A 19,060-nucleotide genomic window follows, 5' to 3' on the forward strand; every position below is an offset into this window, starting at 1 on the left:
TGATCTCCATGCTGGGTGTGGAGCTTGTTTGAGATTCTCTCTCTCCCTCTCGCTCTCCCCTGTTCATGCACATATCTCTCTCTCAAAATAAAATTTGCTTCTTACAATGGTTCAAGTGATGGAATAAATTCTAAAAACAAAACAAAAAAAACCACAACACAAATATGCCTTTGAGACCCTCGTTTCCATTCTTTTTGGTATATTGCTATAAGTGGAATTTCTGGATCACATGGTAATTTTTAAATTTTTGAGGAACCTCTGTGCTGTTTTCCACGGTGGCTGTACCATTTTACATTCCCACCAGCAGTTTGCAAAGGTTCCAATTTCTCCAAATCCTTGCCAACATTACTTGTTTTCTGTTTGATAGTAGCTATCCCAGTGTTTCTGTTGTGGTACCTACAACACAACCTTTTAAAAAAATTTTTCTTTTTAATGTTTATTTTTGAGAGAGTGCGTGTGAGTGAGTGGGTGGGGTAGGGGCAAAGAGAGGGAGAGACACAGAATCTGAAGCAGGCTCCAGGCTCCAAACTACAGCACAGAGCTCGATGCGGGGCTCGAACCCATGAACCGTGAGATCATGACCTGAGCCAAAGTTGGACACTTAACTGCCTGAACCACCCAGGTGCCCCTGTGATACCTCATTCTAGTTATGATTTGTATTTCCCTAATGATTAGGGATGTTGAGCTGGAATGACAGGGGCTTGGGGCAATGAGGTAGGGAGGTAGAACCACAATGGCCACCGTCCTTTCTAACTACATTTGTGTAATCAGAATCTCAGCAGTGGGCAATCCGTGATATTTGGAGGACAGAGTGCTTTTTGTCTACCTGGGCTCTTTTTGAAAGCTCTGTATAAGCTGCTCCAGGAATATGTTTACCGCTGCCGGCCTTGTGGCTAAGGGGGCAGAGGATGTGTAGCTGCTGTTGTGCTAAGAGCTAAAATTGACCGAAATTAACTGCAGTTTATTCCCCAAAGTTTCCTCTGGGAGTTGGAAGCCTTCTATAGACTCTAGAGTTTCAAAAAGTTTTTTCACATAGATTATGTCAGTCCAGGTGTTGTCTAGGTGAAGACAGATTCCTGGTGCTTTCTGCTCTGCCATCTTCCCATAATCCTCTCTATTAGATGGCTTTTTGTGCTATTCTCAGCTATGTCCTATGATTTATAAAAATTGGGTTCAGAGCCTAGACATGGCTAAAAGTGGACATGCTTCTCTTATGCTGATGGAGCCGAGGGAAAGGAAAACAGTTGGGAGTTGGGCAAGGAGTCATTGGAGTATCATCTTGCTTGGGTCTTTCAGTCCCATTCCTTTCTTTCCCAGAGGTGGCCTGATGCTTGGCCCTTTACATACCTTTTCCCCCATTGAAACATTCTGGCTTCAGCTGCCTCCCTTTCTCCATATACCCTGTCTAGAGGTGGGCAGACATTGAAGACAGAGAGTAAAGTTGCACCTGCTTCTTAACCTTGCCTTGTAACTGCTGGGTACCCTTTGTGGTTGGTGTGAAGGAACTCCAACTAGAGGTCATGGCTCCAGGGTAAGTGTTGGCTCTGTACATCCTGCCTAAGGCTTTCATTCATTTTTTCAGCCAGCTTTGTGAAGGTAGGGATGCTGGGCTTGAGGTGTGTTTGGGGCTGGGGTGAAATTGATGGGAGTCACTCCGAGCTCATGTCCTGATGGAGCTTTTGGGAAACTACTGTCAGGGAGGGGAGAGAGGGTATTTGCCCCAGAAATTAATATGCCAATAATCCCACCTGTTATGTGGAGAAATTGCACGTATATAATTCTGGAAGAAACTGTACTGATTAGGTCTCTTGCCTCCAGGATAGAATTTCTGTGACTAAAAGCCAAATGTAATTTTATTATTGCCTTTATTTTTCTGCAGTTAGTGCAATGAACACCTCTGTAACAAGATGCCTTGTCTTTCTCTTTTGGCAGAGGAACGTCATGGCATCTGGAGTCATCCCTCAGATTTCTCTAATCATGGGCCCATGTGCTGGTGGGGCCGTGTATTCCCCAGCTCTAACAGACTTTACGTTCATGGTAAAGGTAAGAAGGAAGGGCCTGTTTCTCCTGCCCTTTGAGAGTTGTTCAGTAACTCACCTGCAGTAAAAAGAATCCCTGACCTAGATCTGGGTTATCTGCATTGTCATTGGCTTTCAGCATAGTAATGATAAGATGTTAGTGGAGAGAAGGTTTTGGCATGAAATCTGTAGCTTATGGGGCTTCTGTGGCAGAATGTGTTTGTGTACTTCATTGGTGGGTGATTTTACTTGTTGATTTGAAATGCAAATGATTTCCAAGGAATCAAAGGATCCTATCTGCCCAGACAGATGATTGTTTACTGAATCCTTTTAAGAAGTTTCTCACGGTAGGCTTTCCTGTAATCTATTGGGAAGTTGTTTCTTATGTCCTACCTTTATTTTTTCAGCTTTTTGCCATTTCATTACATACTGTTTATAATCGTAATGGTAAATCTGATTTCTAACTTCATTTTGAGAGGTGCATATCTTTAGTACAAAATTTTTATGGAATGATATTTTTAATTTTATTTTACTTATTTTTTTGAAAAAAATTTTTTAATTTTATTTTCTTAAAATTACATCCAAATTAGTTAGCATATAGTGCAACAATGATTTAGGAGTAGATTCCTTAATGCCCCTTACCCATTTAGCCCATCCCCCCTCCCACAACCCCTCCGGTAACCCTCTGTTCTCCATATTTATAAGTCTCTTCTGTTTTGTCCCCCTCCCTGTTTTTATATTACTTTTGTTTCCCTTCCATTATATTCATCTGTTTTGTCTCTTAAAGTCCTCATATGAGTAAAGTCATATGATATTTGTCTTTCTCTGATGGACTAATTTCGCTTAGCATAATGCCCTCGAGTTCCATCCACATAGTTGCAAATGGCAAGATTTCATTCTTTTTGATTGCCGAGTAATAATCCATTGTGTGTGTGTGTGTGTGTGTGTGTGTGTATGTATATATATATGTATATAAATATGTGGTGTGTGTGTATGTATGTATATATATATATATACACACACACACGCATATATATATATATATATACACACACACGCGCACCACATCTTCTTTATCCATTCATCCATCAATGGACATCTGAGCTCTTTCCATGCTTTGGCTATTGTTGATACTGTTGCTATAAACATGGGGGTGCATGTGTCCCTTTGAAACAGCACACCTGTATCCCTTGGAAAATACCTAGTAGTGCAATTGCTGGGTCGTAGGGTAGCTCTATTTTTAGTTTTTTGAGGAACCTCCATACCATTTTCTAGAGTGGCTGCACTAGCTTGCATTCCCACCAAAAATGCAAAAGAGATCTCTTTCTCCGCATCCTCATCAACATCTGTTGTTGCCTGAGTTGTTAATGTTAGCCATTCTGACAGGTGTGAGGTGGTATCTCATTGTGGTTTTGATTTGTATTTCCCTGATGATGCGTGATGTTGAGCATTTTTTCATGTGTCGGTTGGCCATCTGGATGTCTTCCTTGGAGAAGTGTCTATTCATGTCTTTTGCCCATTTCTTCACTGGATTATCTGTTTTTTGGGTGTTGAGTTTGATAAGTTCTTTATAGATTTTGGATACTAACCCTTTATCTGATATGTCATTTGCAAATATCTTCTCCCATTCTGTCGATTACCTTTTAGTTTTGCTGGTTGTTTTCTTGGCTGTGCAGAAGCTTTTTATTTTGATGAGGTCCCAGTCATTCATTTTTGCTTTTGTTTCCCTTACCTCCGGAGACGTGTTGAGTAAGAAGTTGCTGCGGCCAAGGTCAAAGAGGTTTTTGTCTGCTTTCTCCTCTAGGATTTTGATGGCTTCCTGTCTTACATTTAGGTCTTTCATCCATTTTGAGTTTAGTTTTGTGTATGGTGTAAGAAAGTGGTCCAGGTTCATTCTTCTGCATGTCGCTGTCCAGTTTTCCCAGCACCACTTGCTGAAGAGACTGTCTTTATTCCATTGGATATTCTTTCCTGCTTTGTCAAAGATGAGTTGGCCATACGTTTGTGGGTCCATTTCTGGGTTCTCTATTCTGTTCCATTGATCTGAGTGTCTGTTCTTGTGTCAGTACCACACTGACTTGATAGTTACAGCTTTGTGGTATAGCTTGAAGTCTGGGATTGTGATGCCTCCTGCTTTGGTTTTCTTTTTCAAGATTGCTTTGGCTATTCGGGGTCTTTTCTGGTTCCATACAAATTTTAGGATTATTTGTTCTAGTTCTGTGCAGAATGCTGGTTTAATTTTGATAGGGATTGCATTGAATGTGTAGATTGCTTTGGGTAGTATCGACATTTTAACAATATTTGTTCTTCCTGTCCAGGAGCATGGAATATTTTTCCATTTTTTGGTGTCGTCTTCAATTTTTTCATAAGCTTCCTATAGTTTTCAGTGTGTAGATTTTTCACCTCTTTGGTTAGATTTATTCCTAGGTATTTTATGGGTTTTGGTGCAATTGTAAATGGGATTGATTCCTTGATTTCTCTTTCTGTTGTTTCATTGTTGGTGAATAGGAATGAAACCGATTTCTGTGCATTGATTTTATATCCTGCAACTTTGCTGAATTCATGAATCAGTTCTAGCAGTTGTTTGGTGGAATCTTTAGGGTTTTCCATATACAGTATTGTGTCAAATGGGAAGAGTGAAAGTTTGACCTCCTCCTGGCTGATTTGGATGCCTTTTATTTCTTTGTGTTGTCTGATTGCAGAGGCTAAGACTTCCAATACTATGTTGAATAACAGTGGCGAGAGTAGACATCCCTGTCTTGTTCCTGACCTTAGGGGGAAAGCTCTCAGTTTTTCCTCATTGAGGATGATTTAATGTTGGGTCGTTCATATATAGCTTTTATGATCTCGAGGTATGATCCTTCTATCCCTACTTTCTTGTGGGTTTTGATCAAGAAAGGATGCTGTATTTTGTCAAATGCTTTCTCTGCATCTATTGAGAGGGTCATATGGTTCTTGTCCTTTTTTAATTGATGTGATGAATCATGTTAATTGTTTTGCAGATATTGAACCAGCCCTTCATTCCAGGTATAAATCCCACTTGGTCCTGGTGAATAATTTTTTTAATGTATTGTTGGAGCCATTTGGCTAATATCTTGTTGAGGATTTTTGCATCCGTGTTCATCAGGGAAATTGGTCTATAGTTCTTTTTAGTGGGGTCTCTGTCTGGTTTTGGAATCAAGGTAATGCTGGCTTCATAGAAAGAATTTGGAAGTTTTCCTTCCATTTCTATTTTTTGGAACAGCTTCAAAAGAATAGATGTTAACTCTTCTTTAAATGTTCCGTAGAATTCCCCTGGAAAGCCATCGGGCCCTGGACTCTTGTTTTTTGGGAGATTTTTGATTTCTAATTCAATTTCTTTACTGGTTATGGGTCTGTTCAAGTTTTCTATTTCTTCCTGTTTCACTTTTGGTAGTGTATATGTTTCTAGGAATTTGTCCATTTCTTCCAGATTGCCCATTTTATTGGCATATAGTTGCTCATAGTATTCACAATAGTATTGTTTGCATATCTGCTGTGTTGGTTGTGATCTCTCCTCTTTCACTCTTGATTTTATTTATTTGGGTCCTTTCCTTTTTCTTTTTGACCAAACTGGCTAGTGGTTTTTCAAGATATTTCTAATTTTAAATCAGGCCTACTTGCATTTATACAAGAACTTGCATTATACTTGAACTTGATAACATTTTTAAAAAATTAGTTTTTCTTTATAAAATACATTTAACAGTAATGAGCAAATAAATTCCAAGACTGATTGGGAGTAGGATGGGGAGAAAAGCTAGTCTTCTAGTATGAGGAGAACAATGTAAATGAGGGAATGTAAATAAGGAACACTTTTTTTCTCAAGGGTAGTTTGGCAGTAGGAATTGACAAGTTTTGAAACTTTGATCCAGATATTCTGTTTTTCTTGATGGATTGAAAGCAATCTGTATGTTCAACAGAGGTGGTTTTAACAATGAAGATGACCACTTCTCTTCCTGAACAAAGCAGAATTCCCTATACTTTGCCCACTCAGTCAATATATACAATACCTATCTGAGCTAACCCAGCCTTCTTCTCCCTGCCAGGAACAGAGGTGTCAATTCTTTTGGCTAAGGACATTCTCTCCCGCTCTCCCTACATTCATGCACATTGTGTAATAAGACTCCTCACACTTTTTCAGTAGCCAGACTTATGTTTGTTCTCTTTCATCTACTGTTTTCAGCCTCTCCCTTTGTACTGGATCCTCCCATCAGAACTAACCCATGTTCAGGTATTTCTTATCTCAAAAACTAACACAAAAGTCCTCCCCTAGTCTGTATCTGCCTGTGGCTATTGCCCTATTCCTATCTTCCCACTTTCCTTAACACATTCCAATTTGGCTCTGTCCCCTCACTCCACTAAACCTGTTTTTTTAAAGGTCATCAGTGATTTCTGTGTCACTGTAAGTGATCTTTAGCATGCATTTCCCTCCATGTGTTAGCAACATTCTTTCCCTTTGCTTCTACTCTGTTGTCTCTGGCCTCTCCTCTCCCCTCTCTGGCTGTCTTGGTGTCCCTTGTCATCTCATGCTATTCCATTCACTGTATATGCTGGGTTTCATTCTACATGGCTTTCTCCCTCTTTCTTTGTGGTTATTTTCCAGCTTTATTGAGAGATGATTAACATATAACATTGTATAAGTTTAAGGTGTATGATGTATTGATTTGATAAACTTATATTTTGCAAAAATAATTACCATTGTAGTGTTACTTAGCTAACACCTCCATCACCTCAGATAATTACCATTTCTTTTCTATGGTGAGAACATTTAAGATCTACTCTCCTAGCAATTATCAAGTGTATAATACAGTATTAACAGTAAGAGTCACTCTGCGCGTATGTGACATCTCTAGAACGTACTCATCTTATAACTGCAAGTTTATACCTTTCACCAGTACCTCCCTCCCCATTCCCCCAGTCACCAGCTGCTGGTAACTACCATTCTACTCTGTTTCTAGGAATCCAGATTTTTTGCTTCTTTTTAAAGAATATTTGTTTGTTTATTTATTTATTTAGAGATAGGGCACTCAGGTGAGTGAGCAGGGGAGGGGCAGAGAGAGGAAAAAGAGAGAGATTCCCAAGCAGGCTCTTTGCTGTCAGTGCCGAGTCCAGTGTGGGATCTCACAAACCGTGAGATCATGACCTGAGCCAAAATCAAGAGTCAGACATTTAACCAACTGAGTCACCCAGGCACCCCTAGGAGTTCAGCTTTTTAGATTCCACACATAGGTGAGATCATACATTGTCTCTTTCTGGTTTTATTTCATTTAGCATATGCATTTATACATGGCTAATAATAATAAGCCATGAGTGAAATGCTCTCAAGGTCCATCCATGTCACAGATTGGCAGGATTTCCTTTTTTCTCATGGCTGAATAATGTGCGTTTCTTATTTTCTTCATTTATCTGTTTTTGGACACTTAGGTTGTTTCTGTATCTTAGCTATTGTAGTAATGCTACAGTGAACATTGGAGTGCAAATAATATCTCTTTGAGGTGCTTATTTCATTTCCTTTTTTAAAAAAATTTTAGGGGCGCCTGGGTGGCGCAGTCGGTTAAGCGTCCGACTTCAGCCAGGTCACGATCTCGCGGTCCGTGAGTTCGAGCCCTGCGTCGGGCTCTGGGCGGATGGCCCAGAGCCTGGAGCCTGTTTCCGATTCTGTGTCTCCCTCTCTCTCTGCCCCTCCCCTGTTCATGCTCTGTCTCTCTCTGTCCCAAAAATAAATAAACGTTGAAAAAAAAAATTTTTAAAAAAATAAAAAAAAAAAAAAATAAAAAAATTTTAATTCTGGGGGTACCTGGGTGGGTCAGTTGGTTAAGCATCCAACTCTTGATTTCTGTTCAGCTCATTGTCTCATCATCGTGGGATTGAGTTCCATGTTGGGCTCTGCACTGGGTGTGGAGCCTGCTTGGGATTCTCCTACCCACCCCTTCCCCCCACCCCATGACCCTACCCCAGGCACACACGCTCTCTCTTTCAAAATAATAAAATAAAATTTTAATTCCATTGTAGTCAACATACAGTGTTATCTTAGTTTTGAGTATACAATACAGTGATTCAATAATTCCTTATATTACTCATTGTTCATCATGATGAGTGTACTATTAATTCCCTTCACCTATTTCACCTATCCCCCCACCCACCTTCCTCTGGTAACCATCTGTTCTTTCTAGTTAAGAGTCTGTGTTTTGGTTTGTCTTTTTTTTTCTTTGTTCGTTTTGTTTCTTAAATTCCACCTGTGAGTAAAATCATATGGTGTTTGTCTTTCTCTGACTGATTTATTTCTCTTAGCATTGTACTCTCTAGCTCTTGCAAATAATAAGATTTCATTCTTTTTGATGGCTGAATAATATTTCATAGTATATATACATATATACATATACACATACATATATATACACACACATACACACACATGAACGCACGCATGCACACACACACACTGCATCTTCTTTTTTTTTTTTTTTTAATTTTTTTTTTTTCAACGTTTATTTATTTTTGGGACAGAGAGAGACAGAGCATGAACGGGGGAGGGGCAGAGAGAGAGGGAGACACAGAATCGGAAACAGGCTCCAGGCTCCGCGCCATCAGCCCAGAGGCCGACGCGGGGCTCGAACTCACGGACCGCGAGATCGTGACCTGGCTGAAGTCGGACGCCCAACCGACTGCGCCACCCAGGCGCCCCAACTTATTCATTCTACTACCATTTGTGTTTAAAGACTTCTGCCGTTGCCATTGATGCTGATATAAGCATTCTTATAGTTGTATCTCGATTTTAGGTTCTCAAGGGCACAGTTATGTCATAGGATGTACATACCTTCAACTTTTTTAGGTAATGCCTGACTCTTCTGTAAAGAGGTTGCAGCAGTTTACATTCTCTTTGTAATGTTTGAGAATTTCACTTGTTCCACATCCTTGCCAGCACCTTTATTAATATAATTATGCCAGTTTGCATGTGGTGTGATTTCTCATTGCATTTCCATGACTAATGAGCTTTAGCACCTTCTCATGTTTCTTCTTTTGTGGCATGCCTGTTCATCTATTTTGCCCATTTAAATTTTTTTAATGTTTATTTTTGAGAGAGAACGAGGGAGCACACAAGCAGGTAAGGGGCAGAGAGAGAGGGAGACAAGAATCTGAAGCAGGCTTCAGGCTCTGAGCCGTCAGTGGAGAGTCTGATGTGGGTCTCGAACTCACGAACTGTGAGATCATGACCTGAGCCGAAGTTGGATGCTTAACTGACTGAGCCACCCAGGCACCCCTATCTTGCCCATTTTAAAAATTGTGGGTTTTTTTTTTTTCTTATTTTTAGGAGTACTTTGTATGTTCTGGATTTAAGTTCTTTATCAGTTGTGTTGTACCTGTCTTCTCCCATGCTGTGATTTTGCAATTTTCCTCCCCTTAATGCTAGCTTTCGAACAGATTTTTTGAAAAGTCTTTATTTTAAAATTCATACTTGCAGAATTCTTAACCATTTGTGTGTGTGTGTGTGTGTGTGTGTGTGTGTGTGTGTGTGTGTTTTAGAGTGTGAGTGGGGGAAGGGCAGAGGAAGAGGGTAAGAGAGAATCTTAATTAAGCAGGCTCCATGCCTAGCACGAAACCCGATGAGGGACTTGATCTCAAGACTGTGAGATTATGACCTGAGCCAAAATCCAAGAGTCATATGCTTAACTGACTGAGCCACTCAGGTACCCTAGAATTCTTAACCATTTGTGAGTGGGTGGTACATATCATGTCTCTTTACTGCTTAATGCTTTGGTATATAATTCTTAAGAATTAGGATATTTTCTTACACAACCAGTTATTCAAGGAGTTTAACACTGACACAGTACTTCAAAAGAATTGTGGTAAAATACACAAAAAAGTTTACAGTGGTAAATTTCAGTTACATTTCTGTTGCATTAGGTGCAATCACATTTTTGTGCAACCATCACCACCATCTATCTCCAGAATTTTTTCATCTATCCCAACTGGAACTTTGTACTTACTAAACACTAGCTTACCATTACCTGCTACTCCTAGTACCATTCTGTCTCTGTGAATTTGTGGAATCATATGTCATTTGTCTGTTTGTGACTGGCTTATTTCAGTTAGCATAATGTCTTCAGAGTTCATCCATGTTGTAACATTTATCAGCCTTCCTTTTTAAAAAAAATTTTTTTTTTTTAATTTACATCCAAATTAGTTAGCATATAGTGCAACAATGATTTCAGGAGTAGATTCCTTAATGTTCCTTACCCATTTAGCCCATCCCCCCCCCATCCCTCCAGTAACCCTCTGTTCTCCATATTTAAGAGTCTCTTATGTTTTGTCCCCCTCCTTGTTTTTATATTATTTTTGTTTCCCTTCCCTTATGTTCATCTGTTTTGTCTCTTAAAGTCCTCATATGAGTGAAGTCATATGATTTTTGTCTTTCTCTGATTAATTTTGTTTAACATAATACCTTCTAGTTCCATCCACATAGTTGCACATGGCCAGATTTCATTCTTTTTGATTGCCAAGTAATACTTCATTGTATATATATACCACATCTTCTTTATCCATTCATCCATCAATGGACATTTGGGCTCTTTCCATACTTTGGCTATTGTTGATAGTGCTGCTATAAACATTGGAGTGCATGTGTCCCTTTGAAACAGCACACCTGTATCCCTTGGATAAATACCTAGTAGTGCAATTGCTGTGTCGTAGGGTAATTATGTTTTTAATTTTTTGAGGAACCTCCATACTGTTTTCCAGAGTGGCTACACCAGTTTGCATTTCCACCAGCAGTGCAAAAGAGATCCTCTTTCTCCACATCCTCTCCAACGTCTGTTGTTGCCTGAGTTGTTAATGTTTACCATCTGACAGGTGTAAGGTGGTATCTCATTGTGGTTTTGATTTGTATTTCCCTGATGATGAGTGATGTTGAGCATTCTTTCATATGTCTGTTGGCCATCTGTATGTCTTCTTTAGAGAAGTGTCTATTCATGTCTTTTGCCCATTTCTTCACTGGATTATTTGTTTTTTGGGTGTTGAGTTTGCTAAGTTCTTTATAGATTTTGGATACTAACCCTTTATCTGACATGTCGCTTGGAAATATCCTCTCCCATTCTGTCGGTTGCCTTTTAGTTTTTATCAGCCTTCCTTTTTAAGGCTTATTAGTGTTCTTTTGTATGATACACCACATTTGTATATCCATTCATTGGTCAGTGAACACTTGAGCTGTTTCCGTCTTTTGACTATTGCACATAATACTGCAACAAATGTTGGTGTACAAACATTTCTTTGAATCCCTGTGTTTGTTTTTTGGGGCATACACCTAGGAGTGGAATTACTGGATCAAATGTTATTTCTCTTTAATATTTTTAGGAAAAATCATGCTGTTTTACGCAGTGGCATGTCAGGAAAAAATTCTGGTCTTGTATAATTCTTTTAAAATGTCGAGTTAGGTTTGTCATTATTTTGAGTAGTTTTGCATCAGTATTTCTATAGGATGTTGATTTGTAGTTTGTTTTTGTAGTGTCTTTGGCTTTGGTATTAAGGTAATGCTGGGCCTTAAGAAGTGTTCCATTTACTTTAATTATTTTGGAAGTATTTGAGAGGGATTGGTTTTAATCCTTCTTGAAGTGTTTGGTAGAATTCACTAGTGAAGCCATTTGTTATTGATTTAGTCTTGGTAAGTTGTTTCCAGGAATTGTCCATTTCATCTAGGTTATCCAATGTGGTGTAGAATTGTTCATAGGGCTCTTATGTATGTATGTGTGTATGTATGTGTTTATTTTTATTTCTTGTAAAATTGGTAGTAACGTCCCCATTTTCATTTCTTATTTTAGTAATTTGAGTCCCTTTTTCTTAGTCCACCTAGCAAAAGATATGTCATTTTTACCAGTCTTTTTGAAAAATCAACTTTTGGTTCCCTTGAGGAGTGTGTGTATATATCTATCTATATCTTGCTTTTCTATTTTTCATGTATCTCTGTGCTGATCTCTGCTAACTTTGGATTTAGTTGGTTCTTCTTTTTTCCTTAAGGTATAAAGTTATGTTATTTGGGATTTTTCTTCCCTGTTGTGTTTTCACTTCAGTTTATCTCAGGCTATTTTCCTGTTTCACTTGATTTTTCTCTTTGACACTCTTTTTTTTAAGTTTATTTTCTTTTATTATTTTTTTTAATTTACATACTAGTTAGCATATAGTGCAATAATGATTTCAGGAGTAGAATCCAGTGATATATCACTTACATATAACACCCAGTGCTCATCCCAACAAGTGCCCTCCTCAATGCCCCCTGTCCATTTAGCCACATCCCCCCAACCAAAACCCCTCCAACAACCCTCTGTTTGTTCTGTGTATTGGAGTCTCTTAATGTTTTGTCTGCCTCCCTGTGTTTATATTATTTTTGCTTCCCTTCCCTTATTTTCATCTGTTTAGTATCTTAAATTCCACATATGAGTGAAGTAATATAATATTTGTCTTTCTCTGACTAATTTCACTTAGCAAAGTACACTGTAGTTCCATCCACATTGTTGCAAATGGCAAGATTTCGTTCTTTTTGATTGCTGAGTAATATTCCATTGTATGTATGTATATGTGTGTATGTATACACACACACACACCCCACATCTTCTTCATCCATTCATCAGTTGATGGACATTTGGGCACTTTACATACTTTGGCTATTGTCAGTAGTGCTGCTATAAACATTGAGGTGCATGTGCCCCTTGAAAACAGCACTCCTATATCCTTTGGATAAATACCTAGTAGTGCAATTGTTGGGTCATAGGTTAGTTCTATATCTCATTTTTGAGGAACCTCCATACTGTTTTCCAGAGTGGCTGCACCAGTTTGCATTCCTACCAACAGTGCAAATGGGTTCCTCTTTCTCTGCATCCTTGCCAACATCTGTTGTTGCCTGACTTGTTCAATTTAGCCAGGTGTGAGGTGGTATCTCATTGTGGTTTTGATTTCTGTTTCCCTAATGATGAGTGATGTTGAGCGTCTTTTCATGCGTCAGCCATCTGGTGTCTTTGGAGAAGTGTCCATTCATGTCTTTTGCCCATTTTTTCACTGGGTTTTTTTTTTTTTTTTTTTGGGTGTTGAATTTGGTAAGTTCTTTATAGATTCGGGATACTCACCTTTTATTTGATATATCATTTGCAAATATCTTCTCCCATTCCATCACCTTTTAGTTTTGCTGATTGTTTCCTTTGCCATGCAGAAGCTTTTTATCTTGATGATGTCCCAGTAGTTAATTGCTTTTGTTTCCCTTGCCTCTGGAGTCATGTTGAGTGGGAAGTTGCTGCCTCTTAGGTCAAAGAGGTATTTGCTAGGATTTTGATGGCTTCCTGTCTTTCGTTTAGGTCTTTCTCTATTTTGAGTTTATTTTTGTGTATTGTGTAAGAAAGTGATCCAGGTTCATTTTTCTGCATGTCGCTGTCCAGTTTTCCCAGCACCATTTTGCTGAAGAGACTGTCTTTATTGCATTGGATCTTCTTTCCTGCTTTGTGAAAGATTAGTTGGCCATATGTTTGTGCGCACATTTCTGGGTTTGCTATTCTTTTCCATTGATCTCTGTGTCTGGTTTTGTGCCACTACCATACTGTCTTGATTACAGCTTAGTAATAGATCTTTAAGTTTGGAATTGTGATGCCTCCAGCTTTTGTTTTCTTTTTCAGGATTGCTTTGGCTGTTTGGGGTCTTCTCTGGTTCCATACAAATTTTAGGATTCTTTGTTCTAGCTCTGTGAAGAATGCTGGTGTTATTTTGATAGGGAGACACAGTGGTTTTTAAAAAGTGTGATGTTTAATTTTCACATACTTGAATTTTCCAGCTCTTCTTCTTTTTCTAGTTTCATTCATTGTGATTTCAATACTAAAAACTGTTTTATCATCTTAAAAACATTTTTTTTTAAAATTTTTTTTTTCAACATTTATTTATTTTTGGGACAGAGAGAGACAGAGCATGAACGGGGGAGGGGCAGAGAGAGAGGGAGACACAGAATCGGAAACAGGCTCCAGGCTCCGAGCCATCAGCCCAGAGCCCGACGCGGGGCTCGAACCCACGGACCGCGAGATCGTGACCTGGCTGAAGTCGGACGCTTAACTGACTGCACCACCCAGGCGCCCCTAAAAACATTTTTTTTTTAATGTTTGTTTATTTGGAGAGGGGGCAGGGGGAGAGAGAGAGAGGAAGAGATAGAATCCCAAGCAGGCTTTACGCTGTCTGTGCTGAGCCCAATGGAGGGCCTGATGTCATGTACTGTAAGATCATGACCTGAGCTGAAATCAAGAGTTAGAAGCTTAACCAAACGAGCCACCCAGACGCCCCATCTTTTTAAATTTATTAAGACTTGTTTTATGTGTGCCCAATATGTAATCTACCTTTGTAATACTTTTTGTCTACCATTCAGATTCTGGTTTGGTCAGTTGTCCCAATGATGTCCTTTATATCATTTTCTTTGTCCAGTGCAGGATCCATTTGGAGATCACATATTGCATTTAGTTGTCCTATCCTATTAATGTCCCTTAATCTGGAGCATTTCTTCAGATTTTGTCAAGGTGCTGACATTTTTGAAGGCTACAAAAACAAATTATTAGGTTGTTCCTCAGTTGTGTTTATCTGATGTTTCCTTATGATTAGATTCAGGTTGGGTAACCCAGTCTGTCTGCTACATAAGCAATGTATCTTGGTCAGTTGATCACATCTAGAGACAAATGATGTCTATCTTCCCCTCACTGGCAATATTAATTTGATCACTATTCATTGAAGGTGTTATTTGGTTTCTTTGTGGTATAGTTACTGTTTGTTTTTGGGTTTTTTTTGGTAAGTAATTAATAGTCATTGGGAGATACTTTGACATCATCCAAGCATGCTATTCCACATTATACTTTCCTCCTCGATTTAGCATCTATTGAAGATACTTGTCCAAACGAATTTTCACAAAATTGATATTTATCAACTGTACCATTTGTCATCCATCTCTAAGGAAGAGCCCTATATTCTTGGGCATTTCTTTATTTCATGGATTTATTATTATTTTTTTCTTAGTGTGTGAATAAGTAGGGAAGGGACAGAGGGAGAGAGAATCTTAAGCAGGCTCCTTACCCAATGCAGAGCCTGATGCAGGGCTCAAATCTTATGATGATGAGATCATGACCTGACTGGAAATCAGGAGTCGGACTCTTAACTGAGCCATCCAAGTTCCCCTCATGGATTTATTATTAATGTGGGTTCATGGATTTCCTATTTTACTCAGTGGTTTCTAATTCATTGTTAGCATTATTTGTTTTCATGCTCAAATTGCCTTTCTCTTAGTGGGAGTCCATTTAGGTTTGCTTCTGTGTCCTTTTTATATGAGAACCAAAGTGAAATTTATACTTTATGGGTAATGTGTTTTAGTTCTTGAAGAACTTTTTTCAACCTCAAAGTCATGAAGATTGTTTGTTTTCTAAAAGCTTATTTTGCCTTTTACATTTATGTTTAATTCTAGTTGGAATTAAAATTACGCATAGTATGAAATAGAGGCTAGTTTCATTTTATTCAGCATGGTTACCTAGAGCCTTTTATTGAAAAAAAAAAAAAAAGTCCTTTCCTACTCTGCAGCACCACGTGTATCACGAACCAAGTGTCTGTATACAAGAGTGTTTCAGTGAGCTCTTTTGCTCTGTTTGCTTGTCCGTGTGCGAGTACCACACTGTCTTCATTACACTGGCTGCATAACAAATGCTGGCACAGCAAGTTGTCCCTCCTTATTCTTCTTCAAGTGGCATGGGATATTCTTGGCTCTTTGCATTCCCACAATTTTTGCAACTTGGAGGCATAATTGTATCATGAACTGCACATATTTAAGTTGTGCAGTTTGAGTTTTGACACATGTATACAGTTGTGAAGCCATGACCACGGTCAAGATAATAAACATAGCCACCAACCCCCTAAAGTTTCCTCCTGTATTTTTGTAATCCATTTCTCCTACCTCTCAGCCCTGTCTTTAGGTAAACATTCATTTGCTTTCTATCACAATAAACCAATTTGCATTTTCTAGAATGTTGCATAAACAGAATCATACAAAATGACATTTTCCATGTATAAAACATACAAAAACTGTATACCTTTTTGGGGGGGGGTGGAATGGATGGATGCTGGCTCTTTTCACTTGGGATAATTATTTTGAAATTCACCTGTTGATGGACGTTGGGTTGTTTTCCCGTTTGTGACTGTTACAAATAATGCTTCTGTGAACATTTATTTATAAGTCTGTGTGGAATAGGGAAGAAAGACCTTTCTAGTAGCATTCCAAACCAAGGATCCATAAAATAGACTGATAAAACACACATAATAGTCTAAGGACTAATTCCTCAGTACACAAAAACAAATTTCCAATAGAAAAATGGGCAAAGAAAATGAACAGTGAGCTGAGAGAGATGACTCTAGTAAGATATTTACTGTAGAAATGCTTGTTATAGCAAAATACTGGACATATTCTAAATGACTTTTGGTAGGTGACAAATTATTATATGTATCCTACTATACTGATAGGGAATGGTTTTCAAGAAGATTCAAAACTGTGTAGAACACTGGAAAGAAAATAAAAGGACAGATTATCTATCTATCTATCTATCTATCTATCTATTATTCTTCACATATGTATGGATGTTTTGTAAGGAGAGAAACTGATAGTAGTTGCCTTTGGGGAGGGAAATTAGAGGCCTGGAAATAAGGGCTTGGATATAGACTTACATTCTACTCTTCTATTCTTTTTAAGTTTTTTACACTATACCTTTATCTTAAAAGTTTTTTTATTGATTATTTTTGAGAAAGACTGAGTGCGAGTAGGGGAGGAGCAGACAAAGAGGGAGAGTCTCAAGCAGGCTCTGCGCTGTCAGTGCAGAGTTGTTGTGGGGCTTGAACTCCTGAAGCTATGAGATCATGACCTGAGCTGAAATCAAGAGTCAAATGCTTAACCAACTGAGCCACTCAGACGCCCCTCCCTTCATCTTTAAATTAGAAACTAAAAAGTCTGTCACCCTCTTGAAACACCAAAGCATTGATTATCATGGTCTTCAAATGGCTTCACTTATGATGGTTGGTTAATTTTAGGTAAACTGTATACTGTCACAGTGACTCAGTTTCCTCATTTATAAATGGGGGTGATAATAGTACCTAGACTTTAAGGACAGAATCCCATGAAGTGCTTTAGAAAAATGGTGGTGCCCAGTGATCTCTGAATAAGGCTGCCCGTTAAGGTGTTTACAGATGAATGACCCTGAAATGTTAGCCACATGGCTGATAATTTTGCTGAGACAAAACCATGCAGTGAAGATTTTGTTAGTTGTGGTACCTGGCTGGCTCAGTTGGTAGAGCATACGACTCTTGATCTCCAGGTTCTGAGTTCAAGCCCCATGTTGGATGTAGAGATTACTGAAAAATAAAATATTTGGGGGAAAAAACAATTTTGTTGGTAGTGAGACAAGGAAACTTTGAGTCTTTAGTTTGGATAGGTATCTTTGAGTGACCTCCTAATCTGGTTCTGTCCCCACATCACTAACTTCTCTGCATTTGTCTTGGCTGTGTAAATTCTAAGGCTCCATGTAGCTCTCGTGTTCTGAGACTGATTCTTTTGGAATTCTGATTTTAGGACACCTCCTACCTATTCATCACTGGCCCGGATGTTGTGAAGTCTGTCACCAATGAGGATGTTACTCAGGAGGAGCTCGGTGGTGCCAGGACCCATACCACCATGTCAGGTTAGAGGCCTTGAGGCTCACCTTACTGTTTTTAAACACTGAGAAGCGGGCACTGCCCAAGAGAATAGTTATAATGTTTTATAAATATCACTTAATTGAGAATTTGAGAGGGCTGTGGTATGGTATATTTACTATAGATATAATAATAAAGAGATTTAGTAGCTCAAATTTGTTCAAACAAAAACAGTTACTACTAAAGCTTTGATATTATTTAAAATTTTAAAAGTAACTGGAATGGTGGTTATAACATTTGACCTTCAAAAAAAAAATAGTGTGACTTTAAAAAAAAAATTTTTTTAATGTTTATTTATTTTTGACACAGAGAGAGAGAGAGAGAGAGAGAGAGAGAGAGAGAGAGAGAGAGCACGAGCAGGGGAGGGGCAGAGAGAGAGGGAGACACAGAATCCGAAGCAGGGTCCAGGCTCTGAGCTGTCAGCACAGAGCCTGACACGAGGCTCGAACTCAGACCGTGAGATCATGACCTGAGCCGAAGTCGGACGATCAACCAACTGAGCCACCCAGGCGCCCCTAGTGTGACTTTTTTTAATCCAAAGTTGGGTATGTCTGAGATGGCAGTGTTACCAATTGCTTTTGGTCAGGTACAGTCATAATGTGATGGTCATGGCCCACATTTTCACCTCTTTGGGGTTATGTGTTACACATGCTGAATTCAAAATGTGTAAAGATTATTCTGTACATGGGCGTTGAAACAAAGGGTATTGTTTATGTAGAGTGGCATAGAATTTGGTGCAGGGAATGAACCTGACATTAATGAAGACATTTGTTGTTAGAGTGATATTTGGAATTTCATATTTTCTTGGAAGAAGACACCAAGTTGTGTAAGGATTGTATATGACACCAGAAGCAGTATAACTGAAGGCAGGAGAAATTGCCTCTTGGAAAGATTTCAAAGCAGTGAGAAGCCGGTGTGACCAATTTATACATTTCCTCTCCCACCTCAGGTTGGCATCAACTTTGACTCATTCCTTTCCCTCAGCCGTCAGCTCTGTTTAGCAGTCTCCAGCACACAGCTAGAATCAGAACCTTCTCATTGCTGATTCTCCCACAGCTGGTCCTCTCACTCTTGTCTCAGGGCTTAAATGGCAGCAGTATTTTTTATTTATTTTTAGAGCGTGTGAGCGGGGGAGAGGGGCAGAGAGAGAAAAAATCTTAAGCAGGCTCCATGCTCAGTGCAGAGTCTGATGCAGGGCTTGATCTCGCGACTGTGAGATCATGACCTGAGATGAAATCAAGAGTAGGACTCTGAACTGACTGAGCCACCCAGGCACCCCAGGTGTTTTT

The 19,060-nt window shown here is 39.0% G+C and overlaps 1 protein-coding gene across 3 annotated transcripts in view; it reads left to right on the forward strand.

The window, feature by feature from the left end:
* PCCB (propionyl-CoA carboxylase subunit beta) overlaps positions 1–19,060 on the forward strand; it is a 94,198-nt gene that overhangs the window by 35,184 nt on the left and 39,954 nt on the right. For all 3 annotated transcript variants that reach the window (XM_086674348.1, XM_086674349.1, XM_025913766.2), the window contains 2 exons: positions 1,933–2,043; positions 17,650–17,758. In XM_086674348.1, coding sequence (XP_086530474.1) covers positions 1,933–2,043; positions 17,650–17,758 — 220 coding nt within the window. The remainder of the gene's footprint in view (positions 1–1,932; positions 2,044–17,649; positions 17,759–19,060) is intronic.

The sequence above is a fragment of the Puma concolor genome, chromosome C2 (genome assembly GCF_028749965.1).
Source record: "Puma concolor isolate L17-30 chromosome C2, mPumCon1.1.hap2, whole genome shotgun sequence".
NCBI classification, from domain to species: domain Eukaryota; kingdom Metazoa; phylum Chordata; class Mammalia; order Carnivora; family Felidae; genus Puma; species Puma concolor.